A 17,919-nucleotide genomic window follows, 5' to 3' on the forward strand; every position below is an offset into this window, starting at 1 on the left:
ATAACTGAATCACTTTGTTGTATACCAGAAACTGATACATTGTATATCAACTACACTTCAATTAAAAAAAAAAAAGTTGTCTACACATCACTGCCTTCATTTCTTCACTTCCTATTTACTGCCCAACCCACTGCAGTTTGACTTCCACCCCCACCATTTCTCTGAAACTGTCTCACCAAGGTCAACAGTGACCGCTTATTGCTAAATTCAATGGACACGCTTCAGTCATTCTTTTAGCAAGTATTTACTGCATGCCAACTATGTGTCTAACACCATGCTCGGGAAAGAGCAGCAAACAAGAGAGAGATTAAACATACAGCAAATATTAAACAATAACATAATTATTTTCATTATAATTGGGGCAAGTGGTAGGAAGAAGATATCAAGTTCATAACTAAGCAAATGGGGCTGGGTAGGGCAAACAAGAACATATTCCTTAAGGAAGTAATTTCCAAGCTGAGCTCTAAAGGATGAATAGAAATTAACCAGGCAAAAGGAGGAGGAAAGGGTAACACTGGACACTGGGATGGCGGGGAGATCTGTGTAAAGGTCCTGAGGCAGGAACACAAACTCCTCACTCATCACTAAAGCTGGCTCTTGTTAGCTCCTAAGGACTAGGGAACTAAGACCAGTCCCTGGCCTACTACAGTCCCTCAAGAAACATTTATTGAAAGAAGGGATAGGGGCTTCCCTGGTGGCGCAGTGGTTGAGAGTCCGCCTGCCGATGCAGGGGACACGGGTTCATTCCCCGGTCTGGGAAGATCCCACATACCGCGGAGCGGCTGGGCCTGTGAGCCATGGCCTGTGAGCCATGGCCGCTGAGCCATGGCCGCTGAGCCTGCGCGTCTGGAGCCTGTGCTCTGCAACGGGAGAGGCCACAGCAGTGAGAGGCCCGCGTACTGCAAAAAAAAAAAAAAGAAGGGATGGCCCTCCACAAGGTGGCCCCAAAGAACCTTTATCTTTCAACCTCTTGTACAAGCGAATGCTCTAGTCACATCTTGATTTATCTTTTATTCCTGCCACACAAATGCATGGTCTTGTATCCTAACATTCACACCTATAGCTACTCTGTGTGTTTAGGATACTTTATTTACCCACCTTTTCCTCCCTTAATCAGACTTCCATCCTTCCTTGATGGTCCCCCAAAGGCAGGAAGCGTTTGTTTCACTTGGTGTATTACCTGTTTTATATCATTTGTTCTATAACTACAGTTCATTATGTTTCTGTCTCCTTTAGTCCCTTCCTCTCTGCACCACCGCCCCCAGCTCTAAGGGGCAAAGACTGCATCTTGATCATCTTCAAATCTCCAGGGCCTAGCGTGAAGTGTGGTGCAGAACTGACACTCCTTTGTGTGGCAAATCCAACTGAAAAACTGGACCCAACTCTCAGCTATAAAGGTAATTTCCAAAGATAAGCTCCAATGGTCAGCAGCAATGATTCACCTGGAATGTGTCCTGGCTCCCCCGTGACTACCTCCAGGAAAAGTCACATGTAGACGCACATACCTCAGTCTGTCACACTGTACCCGAGGGACGCTATTCACGCAGAGCCTTCAGCCTCCCAAACCCAGACTTTCTTCAAAAATACTCTTGGCCTCTTCAGCTCCCTTACACAGCCCTAAAAGTCAATGATCCTAACTCTCTTACAACCTTCATTCTAGGAAATGTAAGAGAAATGTAATAATACAAAGTCTTGGAGATTCTGTGAGGCCTAGTGGAAGACCAATCTAGGATCCAGTCCGGCTGGGAATGTCTTCCTCTAGGAAAATACCTCATTGTACCAGGCTGTTCACCTCTCCCTCGACTGTGTTTACCTCTCCTATTTGCAGACTTATCAACAGTGGCTACTGATTGTCAGAGTCCAGAAAGGGAGCTTGACTAAGTAAATGTCCCCAGCAGCTTCAAACAATACGGAGCCCTTGTCAGGTGTTTAATAATCAGAAAACCATGCCTTCATGGTTATTACTGGGATTTGTTGCTTTTAGGAAGTGCTAAGTGTGCGATGCAAACAAGGTGAGAATTGTAACAAATGGCCATTACAACATTTCTCACCTTCAGGATCTTTTGAATGCTGATATAAAATATATTCAGCTTCTATACCCTTCTCTCTCCCAACTTAATAATTGGTGACATGAGCCTCAAACAATCTGTAACTACTGGGGTAGGCACTAGGGTAGCAGGATGGTAAGGCTGGAAGGGCCTTTAAAAATCATCTACTCAAACCTAAGCCTTTCATTTTTCTGAAAGAAAAATGGGCTTGGAGAAGAATTGAGTTGTCTAACCATCAGAAAGCTGGTCCAGAAGGGGCTCAAACCCAAGTTCTGAGACTACCAGACCTGTTGCATTTTTATGATCCTAAGCAGCCTCAGACAAGTTGAGACTTGGAAGGGCTCAGCCTGGTACCCCAGCTCAGGGCCAGTGAGTTTCCCACAAGACACTAACATTCACCTTAATCTTGGTCTAAGAACTTGGTTTCTGCAAACTAGTCCTTTTCAACTTCAAAGTGGTGAGAAATCCCCAAGCACTGAGAGCTTGTGAGACCATAAAGCCTGGACTGAACCAACATGCACAGATCCTATCCTTTCACTTGAGAAAAAAAATCGTTGGTGCTTCTCATGTTCCACTAGACTATGAGAACCTGGAACAAAACCCAGCCAATTCAGTGCAGCACAAAACAAGTACGGTAACTGTTGTGCCCCCTGGGAGCTGGCAGGTCAGGTATATAAATCCAACTTGTTCCAGGATAAAGCAGGAAGCAGAGGGGCAGGGCAGCAACTGGTATGGAACAACCAAGAGAGAAGAGATCACATTTGAATGAAGTGACTACCAAAAAGATTAACAGTAATGATTAACATTCCTCTAGATATTCTCCCCTGTATCCCAAAGAGTTTTCCTCCTCACTAGCTTATCAAATATTACCAAAGGAGTGTCTAAGGAAGAAAGATTAGATGATTTTTAAAGGCGCTCCTGGACTTCTCTGGACCTTAGATTCTTCCTTCATAAAAGGAGGGATCATGGGCTTCCCTGGTGGCGCAGTGGTTGAGAGTCCGCCTGCTGATGCAGGGGACACGGGTTCGTTCCCCGGTCTGGGAAGATCCCACATGCCGCAGAGCGCCTGGGCCCGTGAGCCACGGCCGCTGAGCCTGCGCGTCTGGAGCCTGTGCTCCGCAATGGGAGAGGCCACAACAGTGAGAGGCCTACGTACCGCAAAAAAAAAAAAAAAAGGAGGGATCAAATTACTCCTAACTCTGAGAGTCTGTGACACTAAAACAGGGGCCTCTCATTTTTCAGGTCAAGGCACAGACACAGGCATCTCAGAGGTTTTATTCTTGCTGTTGTTCTCTTCTGCCTCTCCTTAGTTTATTAGGAAAAATTTGTAAGGGTCAAGCAGAAGAACCGGAGTTAGATCTGGGTTTGAAACCTGGCTCTGTGTCCTTGTGCAAATTATTTAACCTCTCTCAGCCTGACTTTTTTTTTTTTTTTTTTTTTGCATCAGCAGGCAGACTGTCAACCACTGCGCCACCAGGGAAGCCCTGAGCCTGACTATTAATCTTTATTTTTTTTAAGAAAGTAAACAAATAACTTTCTCCCCCAGCTCCTATCAGTAATTTTTAATAACTGAAATATAGTTGACATACATTATGTTAGTTTCAGGTGTACTGCATAGTGATTTGATGTTTGCATACATTATAAAATGATCACCACAAAAAGTCTAGTAACCACCTGTCCCCATACAAAGTTATTACAATATTACTGACCTTATTCCTTATGCTGTATATTATATCCCTGTGGCTTATTTATAACTGGAGGTTTGTACCTCTTAATCCCCTTTACCTATTTCACCCCCTTGTCTCTTAATCTTTAAAAAGAGAATATCACTCACCTTACAGCATTACCAAGAGGATTAAGAGAAATAACATAATATTACCTGAAAATACCTCCCACAGTGCCTGGCACTTAGTTGGCAACTGAATTGTGAGTACCTTTTCTTCTTTCTTTCATGTATATCTAGGGGACTGGCTGGGGAAAACGCTGAGCTATTAAATACATTAGCCTCTAAAATCTGATGGGAATGTTTTCAAAACAAATTCAGCAAATGTCTTCTATGTGTCCATGTGCAAGATAGAGACTAGGCCACAAACTTATGGGGCCCTTGGCGAGTGCTCATGGGTATGAGGGGCAAGGATATGTAAAAAAATAACACATGTCAGAGAGGGACAAACCAGGTACTGGGGGCAAGGCAAGCTTGGTGGAGTAATAAGACACTTGGTAGAGAAACAAACAAGACAGATGGTTCTTGCCACTTTCGGCTTTCAGGCACTCAGGTTCTCACTTCCAACCATAAGTTTACTTAGCTGTGAATGAGTAGGCATTTTCTTATCTAGGGGAAGGCCTACAAAGAATCTCTTTATCAGAGAACTGGTTAACCAATTCATACATTCTCAGATGGCAGTTCTCAACCCATTGTCAATGGCAGGGAAAAAATTCTTTGAGTCCTTATTATATGCCAGGCAGTGTCCTAAGCACTAGGCAAGCATGAAATAATTGAATATAAAGATTCCATGAAATAAGGACTAGTATCAAAGGACTATTATTGTTCCCATTTTAATGAAAAGGAAACTGAACTGCTCAACTAACAAGTGTTAGAGCTGGGATTAGACCACAGGTCTGCTTACTCCAAAGTCTGTCTTCAACTACATTTTAGACTTTCTTTACTGGAAAAATAAATTACAAGTAGAGAGATCTGACAAAATAGAATTCCAGGATGGACGCTCAAGGTGTACTTTAATAGAACCAAGCAATGGTTTCGTGTTTTAGCTACTGTTGGATGTGAATTAATAGGTAAGAATCTAATTCGTGCTACTGTATAAGGAAACGTCAAGAGTGGGAAAGAATATAGACTTGTAAGAGACTGCTACAGCTCCACACCCTCTCACTGAAATGCCGAAATGATACCTGGGGGTGGGCTCCACCCCTCCCTAGTATGCCTGAGCCCAAGCCCCCAACCCCAGGTTGCACTGATCAGAGGCCAGCCCTGGGCTGGAAATCAGCATTGTCTCCAGAAGAGGCAGACAACCCACCAGGAATGTGGAAAGCCTAATACTGCCTCTTGAACATGATGGGTTTCTATTCAGCTCTAAAACCTTGTGGTCTTCTTGGACCCTGCCTTGCTGCCTCCATCCCATATCCAGGGCCATTCAAGTCACCCAACCCTGCCCATGACATGAGGCATTTTCCTCTGGTCAGTGCCTCCTTCTCCATTCCTATCAGTAACAACCTCAGCTCAGGGTCCATTGTATGTACCCACCTCCAGACTGGTGCTCTTCCTTACTCTTGTCCAATTCATCCTGCCCACCAAAGCCAGATTGATAGTATAAACACAAAACACTCTCCCTGCCTCTAAACGTATGGTCTCTGCTGCAGATCAGAAAAGTCTACAAGCCTGGCATTAAACCCTCTGCAGTCTGGCTTCACTCACCCTCTCAGCCTTATCTTCTACTTCCCACACCTCCCAATCTTTGCCTCCACCACACATATTAATTCACCACCCCTTGTGAAGATCCTGAAACTCACCTGCCTTTGCAATCCTACTCCCACAGTTTTATTCCTTACCCCTTAAACCCCCCTGCCCTTTTTTTTTAACCTACCTGAGATCTCTCAAATCTTACCTCCGTCAAGCATTCCCTGACCAAATCTGGTAGCCACCCTGGACACCCTGCTGTTCTTCAAACATGCCAAGCACATTCCTGGCTCAGGGTCTTTGCTCATTCTCTTTTATTCCTTGTCCAGAATGTTCTACCCCCAGATATGCAAATGGCTCACTCCCTTGCTTCATTTCTCTGCTCAGATGTCATCGAAGAGAGGTTCCCCTGACCTCCCACTGCACCTATGCCCTTATCATATTTCATCTCTCTTCAGAGCATTTATCCCTGACATATGATATTCATGTATTTACTTATTGTCTGTCTCTCGCCACCAGAACATACACTCCACGAGGGAAGGGATTTGATCTATTTTGCTCCCTGTTGTATCCCCCAGGGCCTAGAAGTGCTTGGCACACAGCAGGAACTCAATATATACTTGTGGGATAAATGTATGAATAAAGTTCTCCCTCATCTTTGAAATTCCCTTATGTTATCACCGATAGGCCTTATAATAGCTTGCCTTGATTTGTTCATTTTTTCCTCAACTACTCTAAATAGTGAATTTCTCAAAGGCACAAACCACATATTATTCATTTCCACAAATACTGTGTGCCAGACCCTGTATGCCTCAAGGACCCTGAAATATTGGAAAGAGCACTGAACAAGTTCTAGGTTAGACCTGGCTCTACCGCTAGTTGAGTAACCCTAGACAAATCCATTTTCCTCCCTAGTCCTCAGTTTCTTAACATGTAAAACGAGGAGAGTTACATTATCTCTAGCATCTGTTAAAATTTATAACAGGTAACACTTGGCCCAGCCCAGTGCCTTAGACATCACCGGTACTCAGCAAATATTTGATTTCTCTGTTGATTCTTCTGTTACACAGGAATCTGAGTTGTCTTGGAACACAGCTCTGACTGTGTTCAAGAACAAGTAAAAGTTTAAGTCCCGCTTCCTTCTCTGACTCCACGGGCAACCTCATTCTGGTGTTTGTGATTCAGAGAGGATGATGCACCAAATTTGAAGCTAGAAAATATGAACTCTGACCACTGCTATTTTTTTGGCTATGGAACCTTGAACAAGTAATTTCTGAACCTTAGTCTCCTCATCCATAAAAAAGCTGTACTGGCCTTCTCTCAGTCTTCAAAGGCACCACATGCCTTTCCGCCTCAGGGCTTTTTTATGTTCCCTCTGCCTGAAAAGTTCTTCACCCTTTCTTAGCTGGACTAGCTTCTACTTATCCTCAGGGCTCAGCATAAACTTGCTTCATAAAGGAATGTGTTCCTTATCCACTTCCCTTGCCCCTGGTGCAATCTTACGGCACATATCTCAACTGCTTATCTCAGTTATTATGGCATTTATCTCAATTGTCACCTCAATTATTTACTGTACATCGCTAGGGCTGTAAGCAGCACAAAGGCCAAGAATTGTGTCGTTTTGCTCATCATTATACTCCTCAGCACTTGGCTTAGCGTGTGGCCCAGAAGTATCCAACAAATATTCTTATGGAAGAATGTACAAACGAATGCATCTAGAGGCACTGATGCCTCTAGACAGCTTTTTGGTTCACTCAGAGAAAGATCTAATAAACACTATTGCACTCTAAGATCTTTCGCAAGTTTCTGAGAATCAAGGTTCAAGACAGGGAACCTATGTTACTCAAAGGTTAGAAAAAATCATTAGAAATCATTTGAGACAAAGAATTCTGGAAACTAAAAAAAAAAATAAAATAGGAAGGGACGGAGAATGTCTACCCCTAGCCCTTTTTCTCTAAAAGCCTATTATTAAGAATGAGGAGAAAATCCCATGCTCCCATGGTGAGGAAGTGACCCACTGGTGGCCTGGTCCTTTTATTCAGGATGGAGGAAGTGACTGTCCACAGGCTGAAAGCCAGGAAGCGGGGGCAGATATCCAGGACAGCCTCCCTCCTCCACTATTCCCTCCTGCCAGCTCTAGAAAGCTTCTGGACGCTGACCCTGGTCGACCCAGAGGCTGGGCCACCCACACAGGTGGGTGTTTCCCACAACTTTCTGGGAAACAGAAAGTTCCTGGTACTGGGGGACAGGCAAGGAGGGCAGGAAGCTGCAGGGTGGTGTGAAATGACTGGGAGGGAGGGGACCGCAGGCCCAGCCAACCTAACCCTGAAGCTACCCTTCACCCTTAGACACTCTTCCTTCCAGGAGGTGTTTGGCCACATTCCTTTCTGGTCTCAGAGGGGCCATGGGAGGGCCCAGAGCCCCAGGGGCCCTACCTGCCTCAGGAAGAAGCTCCAATCTCTCCCTACCCCCAGTCGTGTCCTAAACCCCAAGGGAGCCCACAATGCCCTACTTCCTGCAAAGAACCCCAAGACCCAGGAGACCGCAGGCACCAAGATACCCTGCAGAAGGCTTGGATCCCGTGGGAAACTCATACTCTCCTCAATTTTCCACAGAAAATCCAGAACACGGGGTAACTCTCCATACCCTCAGAACCTACCCAAACTCTGAGGATGCCGTACTCCCCATATTCCCCCAAACTGTGACTCCAACGGAAACCGGTCCCCTCAGCTTCCTTAGAGTTTTAATTTGAGGACCTGCAGTCTCCAGGTCCACAAAAAAAGGTGCCCCCCCAACATCCCTTCCTCCCAAGGACCTCGACTCGCGGGAAGCCGCCAACCCCGCCTGCCCCACCTCCCCGTGAGCCCTCTATCCCCGCTCCCCACAACCTCCGAGTCTTCGGGGAGCGCTGTGCTCACTCCCCAAATTCTCTCTCTAAGGAGCCGGTACCCACGAGGGTCCACTCAGCCCGAAACCCCCGAGAGGCCGCCAGCTCCCCTCAGGCGCCCCGGGGCCGGGACAGGACGGCGCAGCCCTTCCTTACCCGCCTGCTCGGCCATGGTCCCAGAAGCGCGGAAATGGGGAAGAGGAGGCCGCTACAGCGCCGTCTCCGCTCAGCTCCTGCCGCCGCCTCAGACGCGCGAGGACCTCTGCCCGGGGCGCGAGCGAGATGCGCCGCCTACGGCGCCCGGGGAGGACCAAACCGCACCTGGCACGGGGGCCCGCCCGCCTACGCCCCGCCCAGCCGACGCCAGGCCCCGCCCCTGAGCCTAGCCCCGCCCCCTGGTTCGGGCTCTGCGGAGGCCCTGGTGCCCGCTAGACTCTGCGCCCTCTGTGGGTGCCCGAACTGGTGAGGGTGATTCTGCGCAGGCTGGAGATCTCAACACAGGGGACCCTCTGCCCATTTTACCGATGGGGACAGCTGAGGACCAGAAGGGACAAGTTCGAACCTCAAAATGGCTCAGCTTATTAGGAGATGAGCTGGGATGGGAACGCTGGCTCTTAATCCCCAGTCGAAAGCTCTTTCCAGTAGTGTCTGGAATCAAGAATATGAATATGGAGAAACCAGGTTTACCCACAAATAGCTTTGGGCGGGGGGGTTGAGGGTGGGCTTTTCTTAGAAGCTCCCAGCTCAGAGAAGCCACTTGTCTGTGCCACTATAAGCAAGCTGACACTCAGTGGCAGATCCTTAGCAGGCCAAGTAGGTATATAAATGAACCCCGAACACCAGATCTTCCAATTTTTCAAGATAAGCCAAAAATCCAGGTATTTAGGTGAAATTTCCCTCTTTTAAAAATGTTGGTAACATTCAAATTCTAAAAATGCCATGTAGGTCAAAGGAAATGTACCAGTGGTCTGGATTTGTCCTTCGGACTCTTCTTTGTAGAGAAGAGCCCTGGACCAGGATTTAGGACAGCAGACTGGTTTCTCGCAGCTGCTAGGTGGCTGAGGGGCCTTGAGAGAACCACTTCCCCTCACTTGGTTTGGGAGGGGCTTTGGGTCCTCTGTGTGACTAAGGTTCGGCCACATCAGCCGGTCCCTGAGGTCCCTCCCATCTGATTCTCTTGTGCTGGGTCTTTGGCAACTGTTATTTCCTTAGATCAGATATAGGTCATGAGAAAAGTGTACAAATGACCAGGAAGGGACAGGGATGGGGCCCAAGGAAATGGATCACAACACTCCCACCAAGGACGAAGTTCAACCCAGCACTCAAGTACACAAAGGTGAGCACAATCCTCTTCCTTCCTGCTCTGACCGTGTACTCCAAACCAGATGCAGGTCAGATTTTTCTCCTCTGGGTGTGGCAGGTGGCCCCTGAAGTCCTGAGTGTGAAGAAAGTGCTGAGGGGCAGTGTGGGCGATGTGCCTCACTTCTGTTCATTCCTGGGAACCCTCTTCAGCAGTCGGCTTTACTTTCTGAGGCTATCTCTGCTCTGATTATAGTAAAGACAAAACTGTGTATTGAATTAAAGTGATGGTGATCCAGGGGACTCTCCTGACAAGGAGAGTGGCTAGCAAAAAGGGGTGAGGCTTTTATTTGCCCTGCACATGGAAAGAGGTTACACTGTATTTTCCCAGACACTGGCAGCCTTGGAACCAAGGCCCCTGGGAGTCTTCCCTCTCCCTCTGCCCCACAGCAAGGCACCCAGGTCTGTCTCTTCTCCCTCCTCACTCTCACTACACTTCTTTCCCACCTCCAGCCTCATGGTCTTCACCAGCAGGGAGTGGGAGGATAAACAACTCCCCCCAAGTTGCTCCCAGGGAAGTTCAGGTAACTTTGAGAAATGAAAAGTTGAAATGTAAAGGAAGAGAACAGCAGTCTATAGAAATGATAAAACCCAGAGATACCTTTTCAACATGGATACAAAGAACATTCCAAAATCGCTTGTGAACTCAAAGGGAGTTCTGGAGGGCAGAAAAGGCCTGCGCAGGGAGAAAGCCTCCTGGGTTTCTAGTACCAGGTCACCTGTCTGCAGTTTGATTACCTGACCATGGCTTGGTCAGTCCTTGAGGCCAGATCCTGCTGACTGACTCACAATCAACTCTCTGGGCCTACAGAAATGAGGACCTGGGCCCTGACAAACACCTTAAGGTCTGGCTCTGCCATCCTGAGGGAACTGGTCTACTGGTCCACGGCCAGATACTCCCAGTGTCACTTCCATGTGCCTCAGACCAAGCCAGTCTTGGACCTCTAATTTCTCCTCTCCCTGAATCATCCTACCTAAAATGGACTGATTAATCTTCCAAAATTATGTTTCTGTCACCTCTGTGCTCAAAAACGAATAGCTCCCTATTGCCTACAAAATAACAGCCAAACCTGGCCCTCAAGAACTAACCACATCTCACCCTACAGCCTTCTCTCCAGGACTCTGCTTTTTCCTGAATACCTTCTGCCCTTGTAACATTCTGCCATTCCTACAACCACCAGCTGTCCCCCACAACCCCACTGCTCCCCATGTTCTCTGTAGTTTTGTTGTCCCATTCTGCCAGAAGTGCAGTCTTGTTTCTAAACCCTTAACACATTGTTATTTTCAATTATATCATTTTGCAACCCCTGTGAACTAATCTAAATCTGCACAGTCCAATATGGTAGCCACTAGCCATACGTGGTTATTTAAATTAAAATGAGATAAAACAAAAAATTCAGTTCTTCAGTACTCTAGCCACATTTCAGGTGCCTGATAGCCCCATGTGGCTAGTGGTTACTGTGCTGCACAGTGCAGACAGAGAACATCTCCACGACTGCAGAAAATTCTATTGGACAGTGCTGTTCTCAACAATGATCAGTAAGGGCTGCTAACATCACAAAGAGGGACTACCAGACATTGTGTCTCCTGATATGATGCAACAAGAAGTATACACTACCACTCATGACATAGTCTTACCAAAAAAAAAAAAAAAAAAAAAAAAAAATCAAGCCGGAATCTGGCCAAGCCTCTAGATTTAACAACCAATTTACAGGAAATACAAGAGTGAGAAGAGTTTGTTAATACCACAGTGATGCAAATAGCAAAAGTGAAGTTGTAGGAAACTGAACAGGACAAACTTAACTGCAGGGGAAAGAAAAGAGACAGAAGAGGATCCTACAGATGTAACAGACTTAAGAGACATCCAATAGCAACGTATGGATCTAATCTGGATCTCAACTCAAACTGTACAAGAGTTATGAGACAACTAGGAAAATTTGAACAATGATTGGATACATGATATTAAGGAATTACCATCAATTTTTAAAGGTACATAAAAGAGTATCTTGGTTATATTTTTAAAAATCCTTGAGATACATATTGAAATACTTAATAGGTGAGATATGACTAGAATTTGCTTCAAAACAGTGCAGGTACGGGAAAGGAACAGTGTCAGGGTGGGGATGAAACAAGACTGGACCTGAGTTGATGGCTATTGGGGTTGAACAACTGATACATGGAGGCCTTATTGTCCTGTTCTACTTCTGTGTCTTGTTTCCTTTTCTTACTGGGCTTATGAATTCCTGGAGTTCCCTTACCTTTGCATTTCCTACTATGTCTTGGCACTATTCAATTTGATAACTGTTAGGTCAAAGTTTAAGAGGGAGAAAAGAACTCCTTTCAGACGGATGACCTGTAGCTCTGATGTGCTGGGGAGCCCAAGGCTGGGCCAGGTTTGTAATATCACCATCTTCCATCTCACATTCTGCTGAGAACCTCACGGAACCTTATGGAGCAGCACGCCCCATTATAGGTAGAGGGCTTGGCTGGAGGCCAGCTTGCCTTGTCAAAGAACATGGGGAGAGATGCTGACACGGAACAACCTGCTTCTCCTCAAGGCTCTTTTTGGCCACAAGCTAAGCTCCAGGGTGGCAGCCCACAACCTTCAGAATTCCATACACTTATAAGGACTGGGTCTGCCTGTCAAACAGGTCACACCTTGGGTGGGGCTGTGTATGAAGTCAGGCCTCCAGCCTATGCTTCTCATTTCTAATTATCCATGGGTGTTTGAAGACTTTCATCCTCAATCTTCGCGGAGGCCAGACCAGTCCTCAACCCATTCCCCCCCACTCCCCTGACACAGTAAGTCCACAGCTCACAGTTATGTAAAACCATTTGTTTAATTCTAAATCAAATCACTTTTACAACTGTGAAAATTAGTGACTGGTCAAGGTGTACACAGTATTATTTTCTGACTGTGGTTGGGACCTGGTCCTAATCCACAAAGGTGGCAGGAGGGGTTGGGGGCCAAGAACATAGAAAACACACACAAAGAAAGGAAAAATGCCTCAGCAGAGGGGTGAGGTGGTGAGCCTGCGGGGGCATTGGGAAGGGGCCTCCCTGTCGGGGCTGGGCCAGCAGTCCCAAGTCGGCTCTCCTGCCCCAGCTCCTGGCAGAGCATGAGTGGGGACCTGCAAGGTTCAAAATCAAAGGGCACATGGCCAACCTGGCTTTGCTAACAGGTTCCTGGGATGCCTTTGCTGGTGGAGCTCTCCTGGGCTCACTCCTCTTCGTTAAAGGGTCAAAGTTATTTGTCTTCCTACCTACAACCCTTCTTTTTTTAACCTTTCTTCTGGAAACCCACTTCTGTTCGATCCATCTGACTGAAGTCCTCTCTCCCATCACTAGGTGGGGCCATTGCACTGAGAAACCAAGGCCCGTCAGACCTGGGATTTCCAGGTGATAAAATGAGCACTCTTGAGTGGGTGCCCAGAGAATCTTTAAAATCCATCAGGCACACCGTAAAGCAGGTGGCTTATTCCTACCAAATGGATTCGGCAAATGAACCACCTATTCAATACTTGTATTTTGTCTGTTTAAACACTGAACTCTGGCACTGAAAGGTAAGAGGGGAAGCGGGGGGTGCAATGGAGAGAGGAGAAGGGCTTCCCTCATCTTCCTCAAGGTCTTGGTTTCCACACGCTATGCAGAACCATATCTGGAACAAACACTAGGTGGAGCTTTCAACCACTTGTTGGCTATTGCTGCGGGTCAACTCAGGAGCAGTGTGGACTGGTGAAGTGACAGAGAGGCCCTCAGAGTAAGTCCATCTCCCCCTACCCTAAGGGTCTCCTGGAAGAGCCTGGATTTCTAGGAAGATGCCAGACTGGCAGAGCGAGAACCATTCCACCAGGTGAACTGTTCTCCTGCTGGCAACACACTCCCTCAGTCAAATTCGGAAGAAGCAGCTTGTGAAGTTGAAAAACAAATCAAGGGCTTGGGAAGAATGACTTCCCTGAAAGTTTCCAGGGGAAGACTTCCACAGGCAGACCACAGCCTATCTTTGTGCTGAGGCTCCCTGGGCTCTGCGCCCGGCTTTACAAACCACCAGGGGTTGCCTGCTCTGGAGTAGCGTGCTTCTCTGGTTTTAGCACACACACAAGAGGTCTTCAAACCATACCAAAATCAGAGTCACATGCTGGGTCTCCCCTTTCCCTGCCTCTTCTTTAAGGACAATTTGGCTTCTGAGGTCTGGTCTTCAACATGCAGCTGGGGTGACTCAACAAGGCTCCCAGTTTCCTTTGTGGGGTCTGGGAAAGGATGCACCTGGAGCTTCTGCGGCCTTAGGGACAAGGCTGCTTGTTCAGTCGTTCCTGCATCTGAGCTCCGAATCCCACCTGAGTCCCAACTGCAGGTCTTTCCTAACATGCAGTCCGTCCTGGCTTCAACAGTAATCTAGAATGGGTACCCTCTGGCAGGGAGGCAGATGTGCATAGTTTTGGGGGAAAACTGATGGGAAACCACATGTCTCTGGGGATAATCTACGCCAGGAAACCAGGAGGTCATTCAAGCCACTCTGGAGCCAAAGACATTGAGCACAGCCCAGAGGCAACAGATCTTTGGGTCCCTGGTGAATTCATGAATTGACTCCAGCTCCAGCTGCGGCAATTATGATCTTAATAGGACAGCAATTTCTTGCATCTCTGCTGAAGAGGAAATAGGACAGAATAGCACTGTGATCTGGAAGGGGAACCTCTCTATACGAGGAGTCCCACTGACTTCAGAGGCCACTTACCAAGGGGTATTTAAAGAGATGTAAAAAAGTTTCCATATTTGGTTCGTCCCTTTGTTTTTTTAATATTAAATTCAGGTGAAATTGTACTGACAATTCCTCTTCTCCTGCCTCTTTCCTGTGCAGAGTCAGGACCTGCTGAGCTGGCTGGGACAGGATTTCACGGTGTAACCCATAAGAGATGACTCAATGCCAAGGCCTGAGGTGTTTACAGCAGTGGCCTCACTCCAGGGTCCTCAACAACTGGTCTTGAGTCCCAAAGCTCTGATGGAGAAGCAAAACTCCTTGATGTGTCACTGACCCCACTGATTCCAGAGGTCAGGATTAGCCAGGAAGCCAAACATCAAGAGTGGGGGTGGCATGTCACCAGTCCAGAGGCCCTGCATGGATGTAGGCCGGGAGCCCAGCATTAGGCAATCAATAGCCAGAACATGATCACCAGGGCCACAAACAGGAACAGGCGTGACAGGAACTGCTCGTCCACGTACTGGGGCGTTCCGGGGACAGCTGGAGGAACAGGAGGGAGGAGGGAGGCTGTGAGAATGCTGCAGCTGCACACCCTGCCCACTGGAGTCAGAAGTCGAGAGCATCAACCTTCATCTCTTTACAACAGAATCCTGCACACTAAAAATATTTCCAAACCCCAAATAATATTAGGCAAAACAAAATTCAAATTATAAAAATTTAACAATGAGGACAAAGTCTCCAATTCGTCCTAAGAGGGTTTTGTCTCCAGGTGCAAATAAACCAGGAAAGTCTTGGAGGGAAAAATAAAAGCTACTATTTGTTAAGCATCTTGTGTGTGCTGTTGTGTATACACATTATTGCCTGTTGGGCATTATTATCCCATTCTGTGTAAAAAGAAACTGAAGCACAGGTATGAGGTGACCTGCCTAAGATCTCAAGGTTCATGAGCTGGCGGAGAGCCCACAGTTGTGCTCTCAGCCTCTCCACACACTGCCTCTCGAGTCATGGAGTTTCTAGATTCTGGCACTGATGAGTCAAGAGGGGTCTCAGGGAGCCCCGCGTGAGGTGCCTTCCTTTTCCAGAGACGAGAACTAGAGCCCAGAGAGGCAAAAACGACCTGTCTCCCTCAATCCATAGCAAACTAGGGGCAGAAGTGGGCTGAGAACCTGGGTCTCCACTCCTCTCTGCTTTGAGAAAAGCTACTCCATAGAGCTCCTTGTCCTGACTGTGGGGCAAGGAGAGTTAAGAGAAACTACATCCCAGATGGGCAAACTGTACCAAACACACACAACAAGGGAAAACTGTCTGAGTGTGCCAAGGGGATAAAGAGAGTTCACAGCCTGGCTGTGAACTCTCTTTACCTGGGGAACCCGGGTGAGCCCTGGACCAGGATGGAAGGAAATAAACTAGCAGGCAGGTGCGTGCTCCTTCCACGGGGCCCTGTCCCTCCTTCAGAGCAGAGCACGCCTGGCCCTTTGGGGTCTCTTTCCTCTGATAAAACAGCATGCGAACAGAGGAGAAACTTTTGAGGCAGATGAGGTAAGGAAGGGCAGTCCCAAGATCGCTTGGTGCTATATTACGCCCCAGTTAGGCGCGCTGATGGAATCAAGCAGGTCGGCAGTCAACAACGACTTACCGATTGTCTGCTATGTGCCAAGCACCTGGGTCCGGGGGCAGGGGACAAATGGATGGCTCAGGAGAGGTTACTGTCCCTAGAGCCTAAGCTCCTGGCCAGGAGCCACACACTGGTCCCTTCTGTACCTCACACTGTGCCCAGCACACGAGGCCCCATTGAGTGCAAGCAGAGCTCAACCGCCTTCAGCAGCTCTGCAGCTCCATGGTCAGGATCTGGGCCTGGGCGTCAGATTGCGATAGAGCCCAGGCCACCTACCTCACTGCCCTGCCCTACACCAACTGCAGCCAGCACTCTCAAGCTGGCTGGAGGGAGAAAGGTAGAAGCAGGTGGCAGACCTAGGCATGGTTCCCAAAGGGCTGGGGCTTAGGACGAGCCCTACGTGTGTCCTGAGGGAAGCTGGCCAGAGATGCCAGAAAATAGGGAGGCCCAGACTCCTTGCAGTCACCTGGCCCCTCCCCACCCCCAATGGTCAAAGTCAGGGGTATATGCCCAGGAGTAGGCTTTTACTCAGCTGGGTAGAGTATATACTTTTTCATTTTATGGGCATGGGTTATATCTTGGAAAACATTACTAAGCATTTTCTGAATTGTAAAATGGAGTTAATTGCACATCTATCCCACAGACTCATCGTGGGGATCTCAGGTTTATAATGGAAAGCACTCTGAACGTGCTTGTGCCTAATACTTGGTAAGTGTGCAATATCATTACCATGACTACCAGTAATCGGAAAAGAGTTTAGCACATTTTGAAAAGGCTGATTATCCTACATATTGCTGAATTCCTAGGAGTCTTCAAGCAAAATCACCAAGAGAATAGGGTCTTACCTGGAGGAGGCCGCCCATCGTTTATGTTAAATGCTGTGGCAAATATGCCAAAGGGAAATGCCCCAATTCCAAAAGACATCTGGAAGCCACCATCTCCAAATCCAAACCCTTGAAATCCCTGTGTAGAAGAAATGCAATTCAGAACAGGCAGGTTTCTCCTCACCTGTCACACATCACCTTAGGTGTGGCACCCGCATTTCTTCCCCACTCTCTTTTCCTCCCATCTAGATCTCAAGGCAGAGGAACCCTGGCGGCTCCTCCGCCCTCCTGGTCATCCAGGGGTCCCAGCTAAGGAGCTATGAATGCCAGAAAGGACTGGCTCTGACCCAAAGTAAAACTCTCTGCTGATGCAAGTAAGTGTTCTCAGAGCTCCAGGTTCCTTCCCAGAGTCCCACACTAGCCAATAAAACTTTCTACATGCTTTATAACAGCCAAAGTGTCAACAACTCTTATACCCAATTACAAGGGAACATAGAACAAGCTACACATTATCTATAAGAGCAAAAAATGTGGAACTCTAATTGGCCAACAATGGAGGTCATGATCAAAATTTCGATACATTACGCTGACTATGCAGCAACACAGAAAAACTCTTATGACCAAGCTTTCAGACAAAATTGTTTGAACACCATGGTCACAAGTATGTGACAATATGTATGTAGGTGGAAAAGACATGGATAAGTATTTTCCCTAAGATTTTTCTTTTAATATTGTTACAGAGAATTTTAAAAATTCAAAACACTTTCTTTCCTGATTACAAAAGTAATATATGCTTGCTATGAGAAATTAACACATTACAGGAATAAATAACACAGAAAATCAGAGGTCTCCTTGTTCACCCTCCACCTCATAACCCCTCCCTCCAATGACCACTGTCAGCAGTTTGGTATCATCCTCAGCCTTTTTTCCCTATAATGTTGGGTTGGCCAAAAAGTTCATTCAGATTTTCCCATAAGATGGTGGAAACGAACTTTTTGGCCAGCCCAATATGTTCTACACTGCATCATCTTTCACATGAAAAGATTCGGAAGGAATCATAATATTGTAAATAGGT

General features: G+C 47.1%; 1 protein-coding gene across 7 annotated transcripts in view; it reads right to left on the bottom strand.

Annotated features, from left to right (window-relative positions):
* The window catches only part of LOC113629665 (E3 ubiquitin-protein ligase RNF185), an 88,113-nt gene that overhangs the window by 46,988 nt on the left and 23,206 nt on the right, over positions 1–17,919 (bottom strand). For 3 of the 7 annotated variants that reach the window (XM_027124253.1, XM_027124252.1, XM_027124255.1), the window contains 2 exons: positions 16,866–16,983; positions 12,528–14,945 (listed from right to left, as the gene is read on the bottom strand). In XM_027124253.1, coding sequence (XP_026980054.1) covers positions 14,848–14,945; positions 16,866–16,983 — 216 coding nt within the window. In that variant the 3' untranslated portion in view covers positions 12,528–14,847. Of the gene's footprint in view, positions 1–8,503; positions 8,604–12,527; positions 14,946–16,865; positions 16,984–17,919 lie in introns of those variants that run through there. The other 4 variants (XM_027124248.1, XM_027124246.1, XM_027124247.1 and 1 more) reach the window with 2 other exon arrangements.

This window comes from Aethalodelphis obliquidens, unplaced genomic scaffold (genome assembly GCF_003676395.1).
Source record: "Aethalodelphis obliquidens isolate GAN/ISIS:26980383/991018 unplaced genomic scaffold, ASM367639v1 scaffold28, whole genome shotgun sequence".
NCBI lineage: Eukaryota > Metazoa > Chordata > Mammalia > Artiodactyla > Delphinidae > Aethalodelphis > Aethalodelphis obliquidens.